The sequence below is a fragment of the Cygnus atratus genome, chromosome 3, assembly GCF_013377495.2.
Source record: "Cygnus atratus isolate AKBS03 ecotype Queensland, Australia chromosome 3, CAtr_DNAZoo_HiC_assembly, whole genome shotgun sequence".
In the NCBI taxonomy this organism is placed as follows: Eukaryota; Metazoa; Chordata; class Aves; order Anseriformes; family Anatidae; genus Cygnus; species Cygnus atratus.
In genome coordinates, this window is record NC_066364.1 from 66383869 (window position 1) to 66398507 (window position 14639).

Genomic DNA, 14639 nt, shown 5'->3' on the forward strand with positions numbered 1-14639 from the left:
GGAGAGAGAAAAAAAAAACTTATGAACTCAGCCATTAAATTCCTCTTCCTCCCCACAATAGATGTTATTTTCCTTTTCACACTTCCTGACACCTATCCACTTCTTGTGGCACACCTACCTGCTCTATTACTCTGAGCCATCAACGTGTGCTGCTGGCGCAGGGCTAAACACAGTAATCACACAGCAGCCCACTGGCAGCAGCCTCTGTTAAGTGGATTGCCTTCCCACAGGGCTGTTTCACGGCAGGGGAAGATGGGGGAGATGGGAAGGCAGGCATGCTGAAAGGCACAAGTGCCTGGCAATGTCGGGATCAGGCCATGTGAAAGACCATCTGTGGCAAAAAGGGAAACTGGTGAGTGCTTGGAGTGGCCTCGGGAGCCAGCACCCCACGCTGAGCCTCGGGCACCGCAGGCCTTCCCCTACTGCTTCTGCCCAGAATGGGACCTCTGTAGGGCAATGCTTTTCTGTGCAAATACCTCAGCACAGAGGCACTGACCTCTTCGTTATGTTGCCACCTGATCCTCTGGCAACAAACTGACTGTTTTTATGGTAATTTACCCCAACTTTAAGCAAACTGTATAGCAGAGACAAGGAAATGGCGTGCCTGTGCCAGGGAATCAGGCACCAGGGGCTTTCTGATCCTTGAATTTTGACTTCCCTTGAGACACTTACGTATGTATTTAAGTTACACATTACGTATTTTTCACAGTTTTGGTTCAGTTTGGTCTTTGACCTCCAAACATCCCAAAGCATCTTCTGAACTACTAATTCTGTGTGAGTACAGAAACTGGGAAGTCAGATGAAACAATTCCCACTACGGTAGTAAATGCAAGGCTGCACATGCAATACAAAGCACATGAGCAGCACCTCTACTTAGCAGGCTGCTTTGGCACACGCTCCACTTCAAGCGCGAGGGTAGACAGCATAAAGTTACTGGAACTGCTAATAGGACCTGTCATGCATGAAAAGCTGCAGAGACCCAATGGAAACAATTGCTGCTGCCAAGCCAGAGAAGCAACACAGCAATTTACCTTTGAGCGTTACCCAGTACTGCTTCCATTTTCGCCGTGTGACCAGCTCCAGCTTCTTCTCTTTCTGCAGGGTTACCAGTGGTTTGAAGAACAGCCACCCTGCCTTGCGCACCACTCCTTGCTCCTTCTCATACAACAAATCCAGCTGCTCCAAGGAGCTGAGGGACTCGCTGCTGGAGTCCTCCGTTTCCGAGGAAGTCTCAGTGTTCTCCAGGTTTGTCCTGCTCATCTCCAGCTCTCGCATGAAGTTTTCATAAATGTTCTGCCTCAGGGCATCGCTGCTGACCGCATTGGTAGACTCGCTTCTCTGGGACAGGACGTGGCTGGAGCCGGGTGACCACAGCAAAGCAGAGAGCTGTGATGGTGCCAGAGTGTCTGTGCTAAAGTTGTCCATTCTGCTGTCAAAGTATTCACTCCCATCTTTACATTTTGGCTCCTGTGCATAAAAGGAAATTGCCAGCAATCAGTCACCAGAACTCAAAGTAAAGACACACCTCATTTGGCATTTACATTTGTTGCGTGTTTAGCCACAGTCAATTCCTTCCTCAAATGCTACCTCTTCACCATTACATCACAGCCTTTATTTACCTCGGCAGCCACTGCCACCACCTCTGCTCACTCAGCAGACCCCCATTAAAGCCTCACTGCTAAGTCAACCGGCCTTGGCAACTCAGACCAGGTTGCACGGCAGCAAGAAGCCTCCAAATTCAGTGGTAGCTACTGGGGCTCCTGCTTCCTGAAACCTGACGGGCTCCAGGCAACAGCAGACCTGCCGTCAAGGCTTTCCTCGTTTCTCCACATGAAACTGCCACTTACGAGTCTGCCAAGCGGGAACAATGCCACGGCAAGTCGCTTTATTATTACAGGGTTTTCGATACTTTGCTGACACTGTTCATGCGAGGCAGCTACCTTTACCTTCAGCACAACTTGGCTGATTTTACCTCTGCTTTCTCTCTGTTATACAAACTGTGCACAACCAACACAAAAAGGGTCAAAAGTTTAAAATATTTTAAGCCTGTTAGCACTGACCAACTGACAAAAATCTAATCTAACACAAGATGCAATTTTAAAAAAAGACGGACAGGCTCGCTGACTGGCAGGAATCCAGTTTCCAGACTGCAGAGGTGTATATTTTCTGACTTGCTGGAAACCCCACAGGAGCTTGACTGTCTCATCAGGCACCCATGGGCCTTTCCCCTAATTGCATTGTGCAACTTCATCCCTGCGTCGAGAGGGCCGACCAACTTAACCTGAAATACCCAGGCCTGGTGATACGTCGTGCATGACTTCAGTTCTACCTTGTGATACGACTGCTAACACATGCCCAGATCCTGCTGCCGCTTGTCCAAGTGGGACTGAGTTGGCAGCTTGGGTCTTGCCTGGCTGAAGCCTTGCCCAGCAATGAGCTGCCCGCTCCCACCTCTTCCAGGCTCCAGAGATGGCTGGGGGGGTTCATACCTGGAGTAACCCCCCTGGCGAGAGCCATGCCGTGCATCGCAGGAGGCCATCTGTTGTCTTTCCAACTTGTGTGTTACTGATGGTATTTAAAAGCAACTGACATCTAAGAGCATATAGCACAAAAAGTCCAGTGCCTTTTGCTGTAGAGAAAATTTAGGACCCTTGCTTGGAAAGTATGAGGGAAGAGAAAACAAGAGATGGCTACAAAGAATCAAAGCAGCGAAGCTATTAACCCTCAGTAAAAATAGAGCTATTATACTTTCAAACTGTCTCTATAGTAGCATCTATTTGCTCACAGATTTCTGTACACAGATAAAGTAAATAAACCTTGGTCTCCTGTGAGTTGCTCTCACCAGCAGCTTTGAAAGCAACTACTTTTATATTTCTTTGCTTCCTACTCAACGCTCTTCAAAACTGCAGAGCAGAAGTAGTGCCGTGTTTTGATGGTATAATGGCCTCCAGCACACAGCCGGGAGCCACAGCAAGCTCACGTGCAGGTGCAAGTGTCACAGGGCAAGCCACTTCTCAAGCAGCAGGACACTGCTGGTGGTGGCCTCCCAAATACCATGCTCAGTTGAAAGCTATCACTCATTATGGTACGGTTAGGTTCAAGTCTGGCTTCTCTTCATCACACTGCCTGGCCACAAGGATGGAATTGTCACAGTAACACAGCACCTCTCACAAACCTCGTGGCAGAGTTTTCATCAACGTTCTCGGAGAGCAGCTCGCCGAACATCAGCAGTTTTGCTTTTTAGACAATGATGCCAAATGTGCCTACAGGAAAAACCCTAAAATTCAATGAATGGGAATGCATTTTCTAATATATACAGCTTGAAAAGATACAGACTTCCAGTCAGCGGGGCCTGTGAGAACAGATGAATAAATCTAAGGCATCAATGACAGTAAACAATTTTCCACAGGCAAGCTGAGAGACTGTTTGAAGAAAGGGGGAAATCACATATGTAATGTGTTTATGCCCACAAAACGACTGTACAAGATGGGTCACACAACTGCACCGGCCATGTGCAGTTCTGTGGGAAACGGGAAGCTTTCTCCACCCTCTTTTTAATTACTGTCACTGAACATGCGTGCCAAAATTCTGCATTTTAATTGTTTGACTATTCTCCAGAAACTGACAGTGTTCTCCAGAAAACATTCGCATATGGTTTATGGAACATATTCTTTCAATCCCAAATCACTAATAAGAAAAACAAAGAGAGAAGCAGATATAAGAAGGTGACCTCTGTGAAGGGCCATTACTGGAACAACACACAGGATATAACCTGCCCACCAGCACATCCTATGTTTTCTCAGAAAGGATCTAAAATGAATGAAACTTTGGGATTATACACACTTCACCATGACAACATCACTCGTATTAGTTTTAAAAGAGCAGCACTGGCACAATCACAGTCACGCAGTCTCTGCGGATCCTCAGGGAGGCTGACACTGTAGCAGTATCTGGTCACTGCTGAAAAAGCCTGACCCAAACTGCTGCCAGGGGTGTTCACCCTGCCGGGCGAGTTTCTGCTCATTTTTGGTCTGTCGTATCTAGTGATGATAGAAAACTACCAGTATATCTGCTCAGCTGTGTTCAAGCAGATCTCTCAACGTCTGAGATATATCCTGGAATAATTGCAGATAACACAAAAGATAAAGCGGCTAACTAAGATACCAATTAGACAAAGTGACGCATTTAATAATTAGTTGAAAGGAACAGGGCAGGAAATAATGCAGGCTGTTAAATTCATTAGGACCCAAGCTGAAAGTGGGAACTAATACCTGTTTTCAAGCCAAATAAAGAAGTTACCTCAATGCAGTTTTCTTTTAAATTCTCTTTATACCACCAAATTTCAGTGCTCTGGCTTATAAAAGCCTGTAAATTTCAGAAACAATTCCTATAAAGAGGCTACTTACTTCATTCAAGAACCTATCTGCACAGTTATTTCTGGTGGCTGGATTTTAATTTTGCACAGAATAAACCTGTTCTCTCCATGTTATATAGACAGACACATGTGCAGTTGCATATGGAGCTTACATGACCGTCCTTAGCAGGGCTGGTTGTGCAACAGGTCTGCCTAAGCTCTGTCCACACATCCATCCCACATGCACCACTCACACCCCAGTACTGACATGTAACATATTGTGATAGAGCATCTCCTCAGTGCTGTTTCAGCCAGGATTAAATCAACGAGGATGGGTCCTGTAGTAGAGCATCAGTGACGTAGAAAGGGAAGGCATTAGGACACCCTCCTGCAAAGAAAGTTGGGTGATGGCACAGACCAACTGCAAGCCTTTGGCATGAGACCACTATGAGAAAGACAAACTCAGTTCCAGGATATATCAGATCAAGTCAGGCATAAAGATGCTTCCAGCTCACCAGACAGGGCACAGCCAAGGGCTCATCCTGAATATCCCATATCCAAGTCTGGTTATGAATGACTCAAAACAGGTGCAGGGAAAATGTGCCAGAACGAAAAGGAAACAGACTTCCTATCTTAAGACAGGGAACCAAAGAGAGTCTGCATGACCCAGCAAAGGTGGTCCATTAGACACAATTTCTCCCTTTAAATAAATTATAACACATTAAATAATAAGGCAGGATAACTAATGGACAACACCAGCATCAGAATGGAGTGGCCAGGAATATATTTAGTCTGCAAATTAGATGACGAGTTCCAAGCATCTGAATAAGAGGGTTTGGAAACACTCTTCAAGCTGGGGGACAAGTCTACTGGATTTTAAGCTGCAATTTGTTCACAGTTATGAAGGAGATTATAGCCTGCTGCCTTTCTGATGGCAGGGGACTGACCTCAACACCCCAGACTGTCCCTTCTGGCCTTGAGCCCCTGTGAAGCAGGAGGCTTGGCCAGCTGGAGGGCCCATCCACCCAATGCTTAGGCCTGCCGATAGGAAGCATTCCAGCTTTCACCTACGCTCAGCCTAAGTGACTCACAGCCAGTTATTAGTAATGTAAGGAGAAAGGGACACAACGTTCAGAGCAAAGCACAGGGGCTGCAGTTTCCGTGAAGAACAGTCCTATCGACTGGGACTAACCAGCTGCCAGCAGAACCATGCATGGTACTTCTACACTTTTATGCCAAAGGAGCTGGTGAGAGCGTAATCATTACCACACTGCAACACTGCAGCCCCTAGAAAAGATCACAGGTTAATCACAACATATGATGCAGAAAGGAACTGACCAAACCTCACGGTGAAGGCAAAATCATAAAGAATCCACTGCCTGCTTTGTCTTACCTGTGGATACTTGTCTGATAAAAATCAACGCCTATTTCCTACACCTTTTTCTAAGAAATCATCATTTCTGGAGCTAGGGCTGATTTCCTTCCACCAGAATCAATTTCCAATTTGATGCAATCTCACCAGCAGAATTTCCTTGCTGTGCCTGAAGTCAGCTCAGTGCATAGTGAATTCAAGGCAGCTATGAATCCTGCACCACAAATACCATTCTGAAAATGTCATAGCTAAGTAATACATGGCAAAGGTCTGGGATGCAGAAATCATATGTAAAGCCTGGCTATAAAATCCAGAATAGCTACGGATGTCGAAATCAGTGAAGAATCCTGGCAGAAAGCGCTGAGGCCCACTTTATTGATTCCGGTTTTTCTGCCTTCTCTTTCACAGCTGAGTACGAAGGTGAAAAGACAACATCTGATAAAATACATGAGCATCAACTCACAAAGAAGTGATTCAAATACACGACTTTCATTTTCATCTTCCCGGTTCTGTAGCCCTTACCTAGGATTTATGCTGGCAAACCTTATAGTGACCTCATTTCTGAGCCACTGGAGTTTTACACTGCAGCAACAGATGCCTCAAAGCAGGCACAATACCTGTCCAAATTTCCAACATGGGAGATGGCATTTGCTTTACATGCCACAGAAAGTGCGCTATATGATCTACAGCTTAGCTGCTGCCTAAGTTGCAGAAGTTGGGGTTCCTCTTACTTTCTGCTTGCCTTTGAAGTAGCCAGCATCCCAATGTTGCTGAAAGGGAGCAGATCCTTCATTTAGAGAAGCACAGAGGCTCTTTCTATAAGAGAAACACTAGGGAAGATTAAAAATAAAAAATAAAAATACAGTCTTTGCCCTCCAGCTCAGCTTGTGAACTCACACGTAGAAGTCCAGGCACAGTCTGGCATTTAAGGAGCTGACTTGGGGGCCTACAACTATGAGCATTTCATTCCTGACCACAGGCATCCTAAATTCCTATTAATGGGATTAGCCTTAAATTCTAAAGAAACATCCTTTCCCTCCCTCTTGCCCTCCTCCCATCTCCTCCATACCACCAACTCCTGGCGAGCCAGATGGCAACTCAAGCTCCTCCATCTGATGAGCTAAGCTCACACACAGGAAGGAGGAGGGCACCCCATGTAATACCTTCATGGGAGGTAGGGGCAGAACCAGCAAGTCTGGCCAGCGGTCTACAGTTGCTCGCCTTGCTAGAGGTGGACCAACAGTGAAACCAAAGCCAGTGATGAATCACACAATACAAACAGAGACTATTTGCGAAGATATTTATAACATGCTATGTCTCAAATTTATTTCTACTGCTCCCTCCATGGTCTTCAAATAATGTATGCTGATTTATAGTATATGTCTATATTTTTCATATCTGAAACAAAGAGAAGGCTTTAAAACTCCAAGACTCTTCAGAAATAATGCAATAATTTCAAAAGCTAATTCACTGAGATATGAAGCTTAAGTTAACTAAGGCAATGCCCAAACAGGAAGGGAGAATTTGCGTACAAAAATGTACATCTTTTTGTTCTTGTTGCTGATACTTCACACAACTTCTGGGTCGGAATATTTCACAGAATTCCACAAATTACTAAAGAAAATTAGTAATTAGCTATTCTGGTAGAAAGGCAAACATGATGCAATCATTACATTTATAGGAGGAATCTACAAACCAACTTCAAGACACTTAGTCTCAGGTTTATTTGTTCATACCTGCAACTTCCTTTTCTTCCTCGAGAGACTTCCTGTCCAGTCACTGATGCGTCGCATACGGCTTTTTAACGTATCCTTCTTGGATGCCTCCTCAGTGAGAGGCTTGGACTTTCTGCACGGGAGCGTGTAGGAGGAGTAATGTGCAGGACTCCCCTGCTCTACCCTGGAAGGAACATCAATGTCTGAGGCAAACGAGACACGATTGCTTAGACTGCCGTGAGTGTCAATATACTCATCAGACAGCCTAATCCCAGGTGAGGGAGTGCTTTCCAAATTTGTATCCTTATAGAGATCTCGAAGCGAGGAGAGAGATGAACTTTGATTGAACGTCTTCTTGTTGTCACTTGCTGGGAAACTGGCATGAATGCTTGTATCCGGAGTGCTCCTGGTCAAATACGGACCATCCAACTCATTGATATCCCCAGCATTTCCCCAGAGAGAGTCATACCATGAAGACTCAGAGCTTAGGGAACTTCCTTTGCTAGATCGAAGCCTTGAATCAGTAGGTGACAGACGATGGCTTGAAGAACAGTCTGCACTGGAGTTCCTCCTGACATCAAGCAGGTTATTTGACTTAGACTCCAAGGTAGGTGAATACCTCAGCAGCTGGACCGGTCCGCTGGACTCCTCGGTCGGTACTTTGTTGTTGCTACTGTTGTGGAACTCAACCCTCAAGCAACCGTCCAGCTTCCCCAGTGTTTTAATGAGAACTTTTGGACTCCTCCTGTCCTCTGATGGGGAGGTTGATGCAAGGCTCTCGTTCTTTCCATAGCAATTTAAAATGTGCCCATTGCATTCTCGGGATGCAGCATGATTACTTCCAGCTTGAAGGCCAATATAGTGGAAACCGTTATCGGGCAGAAACACTGCATTATTTCCTTGGCAGTAGTCGCCTGAGGGATTTGTCCTGTGTTTGGCATGGACACTGCCTTTAGAGACCTTCACCGCAGTGTCACTGAGTCTGGCTGAATAAGGCTGACTGCTCTTGAAGTGCGAAAGGCAACTTCTGGCAAGAGACCTCGACTTGTAGTTTGAGCCACTGTTGGTATGTCCCCATCCATGCAAGGAGCAAGACTTCTCATCTTTAGCATGAATGCTCCGAATTTTTAGAGAGCAAGGCTTCTGCTTGGCACCAGCTGTGGCAGCAGCATGATTTTTTGATCCCTGAAGACTGTATTGGCTTTCTGAATTCCCCATTTTCCACTAAATTAAGAAGAGTTTCATTAGAATCTTTGACCAGAAGACAAAGCGAAAAGTAACAGACCATTTTTATTCTCTACACAGGAAAGCGCATTTTTAAAAAATGATATGAAACAATTGTTTCAAAAAAGACCATTAAATAGCCATTTACAACATCAAATTCATAATTGAATTTATTTTAGGGGCAGGCTAGGAAAGCCTATTCTCTGTATGGTTCATTACCCCTCTGTTATAAAGCTGGAATCTAACTCCATTGAAATCATGTCAACACCTTTCTCCACCCACACCCTTGGCAACATCCTTTTCTTAAAACTTACAAAACCTCTGGCTCCCAAGAACAATGGCATAATGAAAGGGAGACAGCAAGATAATCATTACTTAGATGTAAAGTGAACTGTACTTTCAGAGAAATCCCTTTTGCCAGGAGACAAGCAAACTGCAGTTTCAGCTTGACTGGCTTCTGTGCAACCAAGTGTTGCCTCAATAAACTGTTCAGCAAACCCCAGCTTTGTGTTTAAATGGAGTCAATCCAGGAGAAGGAGAAGAAAAAAAAATGGACTTGATTAGTGAAAAGCCTCATCTTCCATTACACCACAGAACTGTGTTATGTTCATTCAGCATGGGACAGTTTGGTAGTTCACTTAGTAAAACACTCTTCATCTTTTTACTGAATTCGCAGGGAATGGCACACAGTGGAGTAGTCAAATTGCCAGAATGAGTTAAATAAGATTTTGGACCTTCCAAAAGTGTACTCAAAAGTAAAAATGATCCCTCTGTTCTTTTTGTTACTTGGAATGAATCTCCACTGTTTGTAATTTACAGAAGCAACATCAAAGCACGTTTTCAATCAGCACTATGCCTCTTTGTCAGCTCTCAGACTATCACTCTGAATTCACTACATTTTCATCAAAATTTTGTCAAAATAAGACATTGTGATGACAGAATCTTATTTTTTAGAGTTCATATATATTTTAACATCCTAAGTTCCAGCCCTTACCACTTTTAGCTAAAAAGCACTGTATTAAACAAGGAACATACCTGTAGGAACTCTCTTAAATGTGGATACGGTTATCAGTTAGTATGCTTTGCATCGTCTTCGTGGCCAGCCACTACACTTGTCAAAAAAACAGGATGGAGGTGTACACAGACTCTCTAGAAAACACCAAAAAGACAAAAAATGGCTCTTAGTCAAAGAAAACATACTTTACTTAAGCTATAAGCAAAACGAATACAAAAAAAAAAAAAAAGAGGAGCAGAAACAGAATGGAGAATAACATTAATACTTGAACAACTGACACTGAATTAATACAGTTAGGTCACTGGGTAGATGTTTTATTTTCTAATTCTATCCTTCTCCCCTCTCACTGATGTATTAGTGTGAACTCTGAGCACCCTCCATTTGGGTTTTGGAGCACCAATTACAGATCACTGGACCGTGCAGTGATCCACTACAATTCAGACCAAATTGATCACGGCATGTTCTGCAAGATCTGTTTATCTTTTCCTGTCCTGCCTAAATTCCAGCTACGACCCCTGCAGTGAAAGGCCACTGCACAACTCACTCCACCAAGCACCCAAGCAAGCCCTCTCCTTAGGTTTGTTTGATTTTAAGCTAATCTGCAAGGCAAACAACAGAGAAGCAGCACCAAGCACTACACACACACCAGCAGGTAGCAAGACCCAGGTTCTTCCTGGCCATCCAAATGTATCAGCTCTTTGCTCAGCACACAGAGGCCATAACTCAAAAGGGATGGACAGAAGCTGAATTTCACAGAAGACGGCAGCAGTGCAGGGACTAAAACATTCAATAGAAGAAGCTGTACAAGAGCTCAGTGTTGGAACATAGGTTTTAATCAGAAACCATTCTTAAAAGATACAATACCCCCAAAAATATTATTTGCTGCATAAATTCAGTGGATATCGTTCACAATTTTCAATTGAATAACTATCTGGTTTGAATACAGAGTTTTGCTCTTTTTGACTCGTTTTGTGGCATATTTGTGGCTCTTCATAAGAACCTTCCAGATATTTAACAGAATTCACTCGTAACCTAGGTATTTTGTTACCTTACAGGTAACCAAAGGTAAAGGTTGCCAATGAGAATTAAAAACAGTCTCAACAGAAAGCTTAGAAGAATGTCAGAAAATAAATAACCTAGGAGGGATATATCCTTTTCGCTCACGTTAAAGATGCTACAGACCTACAAACACAAATTCATGGCTACTATCACAAAGATTTGACAAAAGAGGCCACAAATTTCAGTTTACCCTTGAAAACAAAGTGAAACAAAGAATATGTTAAACTTGTCTGTTCTCTAACAATTTGGAAGGTTGCTAGTTAGGACACCCTTACCTTACAGTTTTGATGTGCCTATGCTGCTAAGTGCACCCATTGGTGTAAACAGTGTTAATGACATCAAATGTAACAAGCATTGAAAAACAGAGACTTGACATTGAAGGTAAAGGTAAACATAAGATAATACACAAGCTTCATAAAGTCCCAAACTTTTGAACAAATTGCAACTCCCACCCAGCAAAACTGCCTTCCTCAGTCAAGGAGGCGCCAACCACAAACAAGCACAAGTGTGCATTCACAATTCTTCATCTGGGAGCAAAAACTACATTCAACAAGGGGGCTTTGAGGGGCTTATATCTATTCATAAGGGAACACTGAACCCAATTTGTCTAAAGAAACAGGCAAAAAGACCATCTGGTCTCCATAGCAATTGTGCAGTGGTTAGGTAATCCTTTTAACAGAGTGGGTAGCGAGCAAGCTGCTGTCATGAACCTCAGAAGATAGACAGTCAATTTTTCGAGGCTCGAGCTGCTGCTACAGCATCCATTGTACTCGTCTGATCCAATACACAGATCACATAATGGGTGAATGAATAAATTTATCTCAGGGTACAATGTCTACAAAACAGCATTTCAGTCTGTGCAGGAATCAGTTAGCACTACAACAGAACAGTCAATAAATCCCATAGAAATGGCCCCAAGGGATTTTTCTCAGCATCCCAGCCATCCAGAAAGCTACGGTAGGCTAAACATTCACGCACACTGTAATAACCAACCACGGCATCTGCAGGGTCGCACAAAGACCATCACCCTGAAAATAAGCTGGGATGCCTTTCTCTTGCCTCACACTTGTGTGGAGCGATTTTCTTTCTGCTAATTACAATAGGGGGCACAGGGGGAGTGGGCTTGCTCTCAAAGGCAGCGTGACACCAGGTCACAGAGGTGGTCAAGGCAAAGCTCTGGCTGCGCTCTTCCCCAACACTCCCGCATTTTATCTGTTTTAATTCTGGAAGTTTTAGAAATTACAGTGCAGGGGACTGAGTTCAGCTTCCCTTCTATCTCTCAAAGCAACCTCCTACCCAGAAGACAGCGTACTTTTCTCTGTTTGTTTGCAGAGGTAGAGGGATGAATACTTCTTGTGAGCAACACCGAAGTCTATGAATATTTGCTGCAATTATAATCAGTATATTTAGAAAGCAGCTCACAGCACCTGAAGATGACTATTAAAAGTTTATTTGCTTTCAATTATAACCACATTCCCTAAAAAAGAAGTTTTTAATCTTCACCCTGGTTCCCCTTGACACATTTAAAAAACACAGCTATGCAAACATGCTAATCCGGGAACCCCACCATCACCACCACACCCAATAATTAACGCAAATCATAACCCCAGAGCTAAAAACATATTTCCCCACCTTTACAGTCCTGCACATAAAGCCCTCCTAGATGTTTTTGGCTCAGAAAAACAAACACAGAAGCTCAGGAGCCTGCCACCTATATTCCCTCATTAATAACACAGCAGCCAGACTGCCTTATAAATGCTAGAGGGGAAAACATCTTCCTTAGGATCAAGGTGTGTGCACATGTAGGGCAGCTTTCTGCCACTGGATGGGTGCTTGCCTCCCCAGTCTTCATCTCTCAAAGTAAAGGTTTACGAAGCTTGACTCGCTAACTACATTATTGGCAAAACTGAACCATAACAATAACATTCCAGTATTAGGTTTACTTATGAGATAACTAGGAATTTTTATGTAATGAATTGGTGGTAAGTTTGAGTCAAGGGTGACGAGGCTCCTGTGCTGCTCTGGGCTGCTACAGCAGCAGCTTACACCAAACACAGTTTCACTGCTGCCAGCCATCTGCTTCCAGTACAGTCATAGTCACCATGCTGAGACTTTCTAAAACTACAGGTTAGAAAACCACAAACTCCAGACGGATGGGAGGCAAGCACAAAGACGTAAGTAGACTGAATGCTCCACAACCACAGCAAGTATCAGACAGTGGCCATACACCACGTGGAGAAATACAAGAGATTGTGGTAGATCTCCCTAGGGAGGTTCTGATTTCTGTGACTGGGAGTGACAATGTCACCACCCAGGGTGTTGTAAGAGATGAATTATGTAAGCTTTAGCAATGGTAAGCTTTAACCTGGAGAAAGAAGTTATGTTCTGGAGACATGAAGCCATGCACCAAAGGTATGGCTGCTGTATTTTGACACCTTTTTTCTCTGGATGGCTGGTAACAGTGAACCATCACCCACAGATGCGATCTGCATCAAGTGAACTACAAACTATTTAATCCCTGTTGAAGCTTTCCTGTGAATCCACTGATGAGGTGCAGGGAAGTTGATTCTCACTCCCCTAAACATGGCATTGGTGCAGAACTGCTGAAAACAACAACAACAAAAGAGAGTAATATGGATTGGTCAAGATTAGGATAGCATTATCTGTTAATATCAGCTGTCCCCTGTACAGGTGAGACACCTCTGAGAGGGCCACTGAACCAGTTCTCTATAGCTGCCACCACCATGCACGGTCACTCACAGCCATCAACTGGCAAACATACGTTTGCCAGAGAAAATCAGGGTTTGAACTCACTTTGCAGTGAAATCAATACTATTACAAAGGGCCTTTATATATGAAGGGCAGTGAGTATATCCCACCACGTACTCTACGGTAACGAAGAAAGAGGAAGCAGGCAAAGAGTCACGTACGCTTTTTGTTGTATTTGGAAAACCTATTTCCAAAAGGGCACTTCAGGACTCCTCTCCCAGCTGCCGAGTGTGACTAATATTCACCTCCAGAGTAAGCAAGGTGGAGTGGGAAGGTACAGAGGGGAGCATGGAGAAGAGAACAGGAGGTGCCGGCGCCCTGCAAAGACGGCTGCTCTGGGTATGTGTTTCATACAGGCACCACGAGAGACTGTCATCAGGATTTGTGGATCTGCGATAATGGAGAATCAGAAAGTACTTCAGAGAAAGAAGAGATGAAACAGAACCCCTCCTCATTTACATGAAGTGACCAATTTGTTATTTCCTTTTCCAGTTAAACATACTGCAGGCTGTGATGCAGAGCACCTACTTTATATATATGCATACATATATGTATGTATATATGTATAGCCAGAAAAGTTTTTTTAATTGACCAAGCAATTCCTGTTTTTCCTTTTTCCTTTCAGACAATTTCAACATTCTCTAATGCCTTACACCAGGCTAAAACGCCAGCCATTTTAAATGGCTTATGAAGCCTTAGAAATTTTAAATAAGTATCTTTCAAATACTAACCTGTTCATAAGCTTTGCAAAGAATCAGTGTGCTCAGTGAATTCTTGCAGGGACAGAGAACTGAAGATTTAAAGTTTAAATTAACTTTTAATCTACTTTGGTTTTTAATATGAAAATAATAGAGAATGCTAGAACGTAAACCTGTCCTCACCTTCCCACATGGCTGCATATCGACGGGCACACAGAACTAATGAGGGAAGCACGATAGCACAACACTGTAGCTGGATTAAATATGGAGTTTCTTACTGGAAACAATTTACTGTATTTTTTAGAACTACGCACTTCGGTCACATGCTCCCACAAATCAGAAGCAGATTTCTTATTCCTGCAATCTCAATCACATTCCTATTACAAAAATATACCATAATAATTGTACCGTGGTATTCTTGGCAGGATATTTT

At 43.6% G+C, this 14639-nt stretch overlaps 1 protein-coding gene across 14 annotated transcripts in view; it reads right to left on the minus strand.

Moving 5' to 3' along the window:
- TIAM2 (TIAM Rac1 associated GEF 2) overlaps positions 1–14639 on the minus strand; it is a 170621-nt gene that overhangs the window by 80838 nt on the left and 75144 nt on the right. For 11 of the 14 annotated variants that reach the window (XM_050710027.1, XM_050710016.1, XM_050710020.1 and 8 more), the window contains 3 exons: positions 9701–9814; positions 7463–8665; positions 1032–1467 (listed from right to left, as the gene is read on the minus strand). In XM_050710027.1, the coding sequence (XP_050565984.1) occupies positions 1032–1467; positions 7463–8659 (1633 nt within the window). In that variant the 5' untranslated portion in view covers positions 8660–8665; positions 9701–9814. Of the gene's footprint in view, positions 1–1031; positions 1468–5747; positions 5813–6248; positions 6306–7462; positions 8666–9700; positions 9815–13669; positions 13693–14639 lie in introns of those variants that run through there. The other 3 variants (XM_050710026.1, XM_050710029.1, XM_050710028.1) reach the window with 3 other exon arrangements.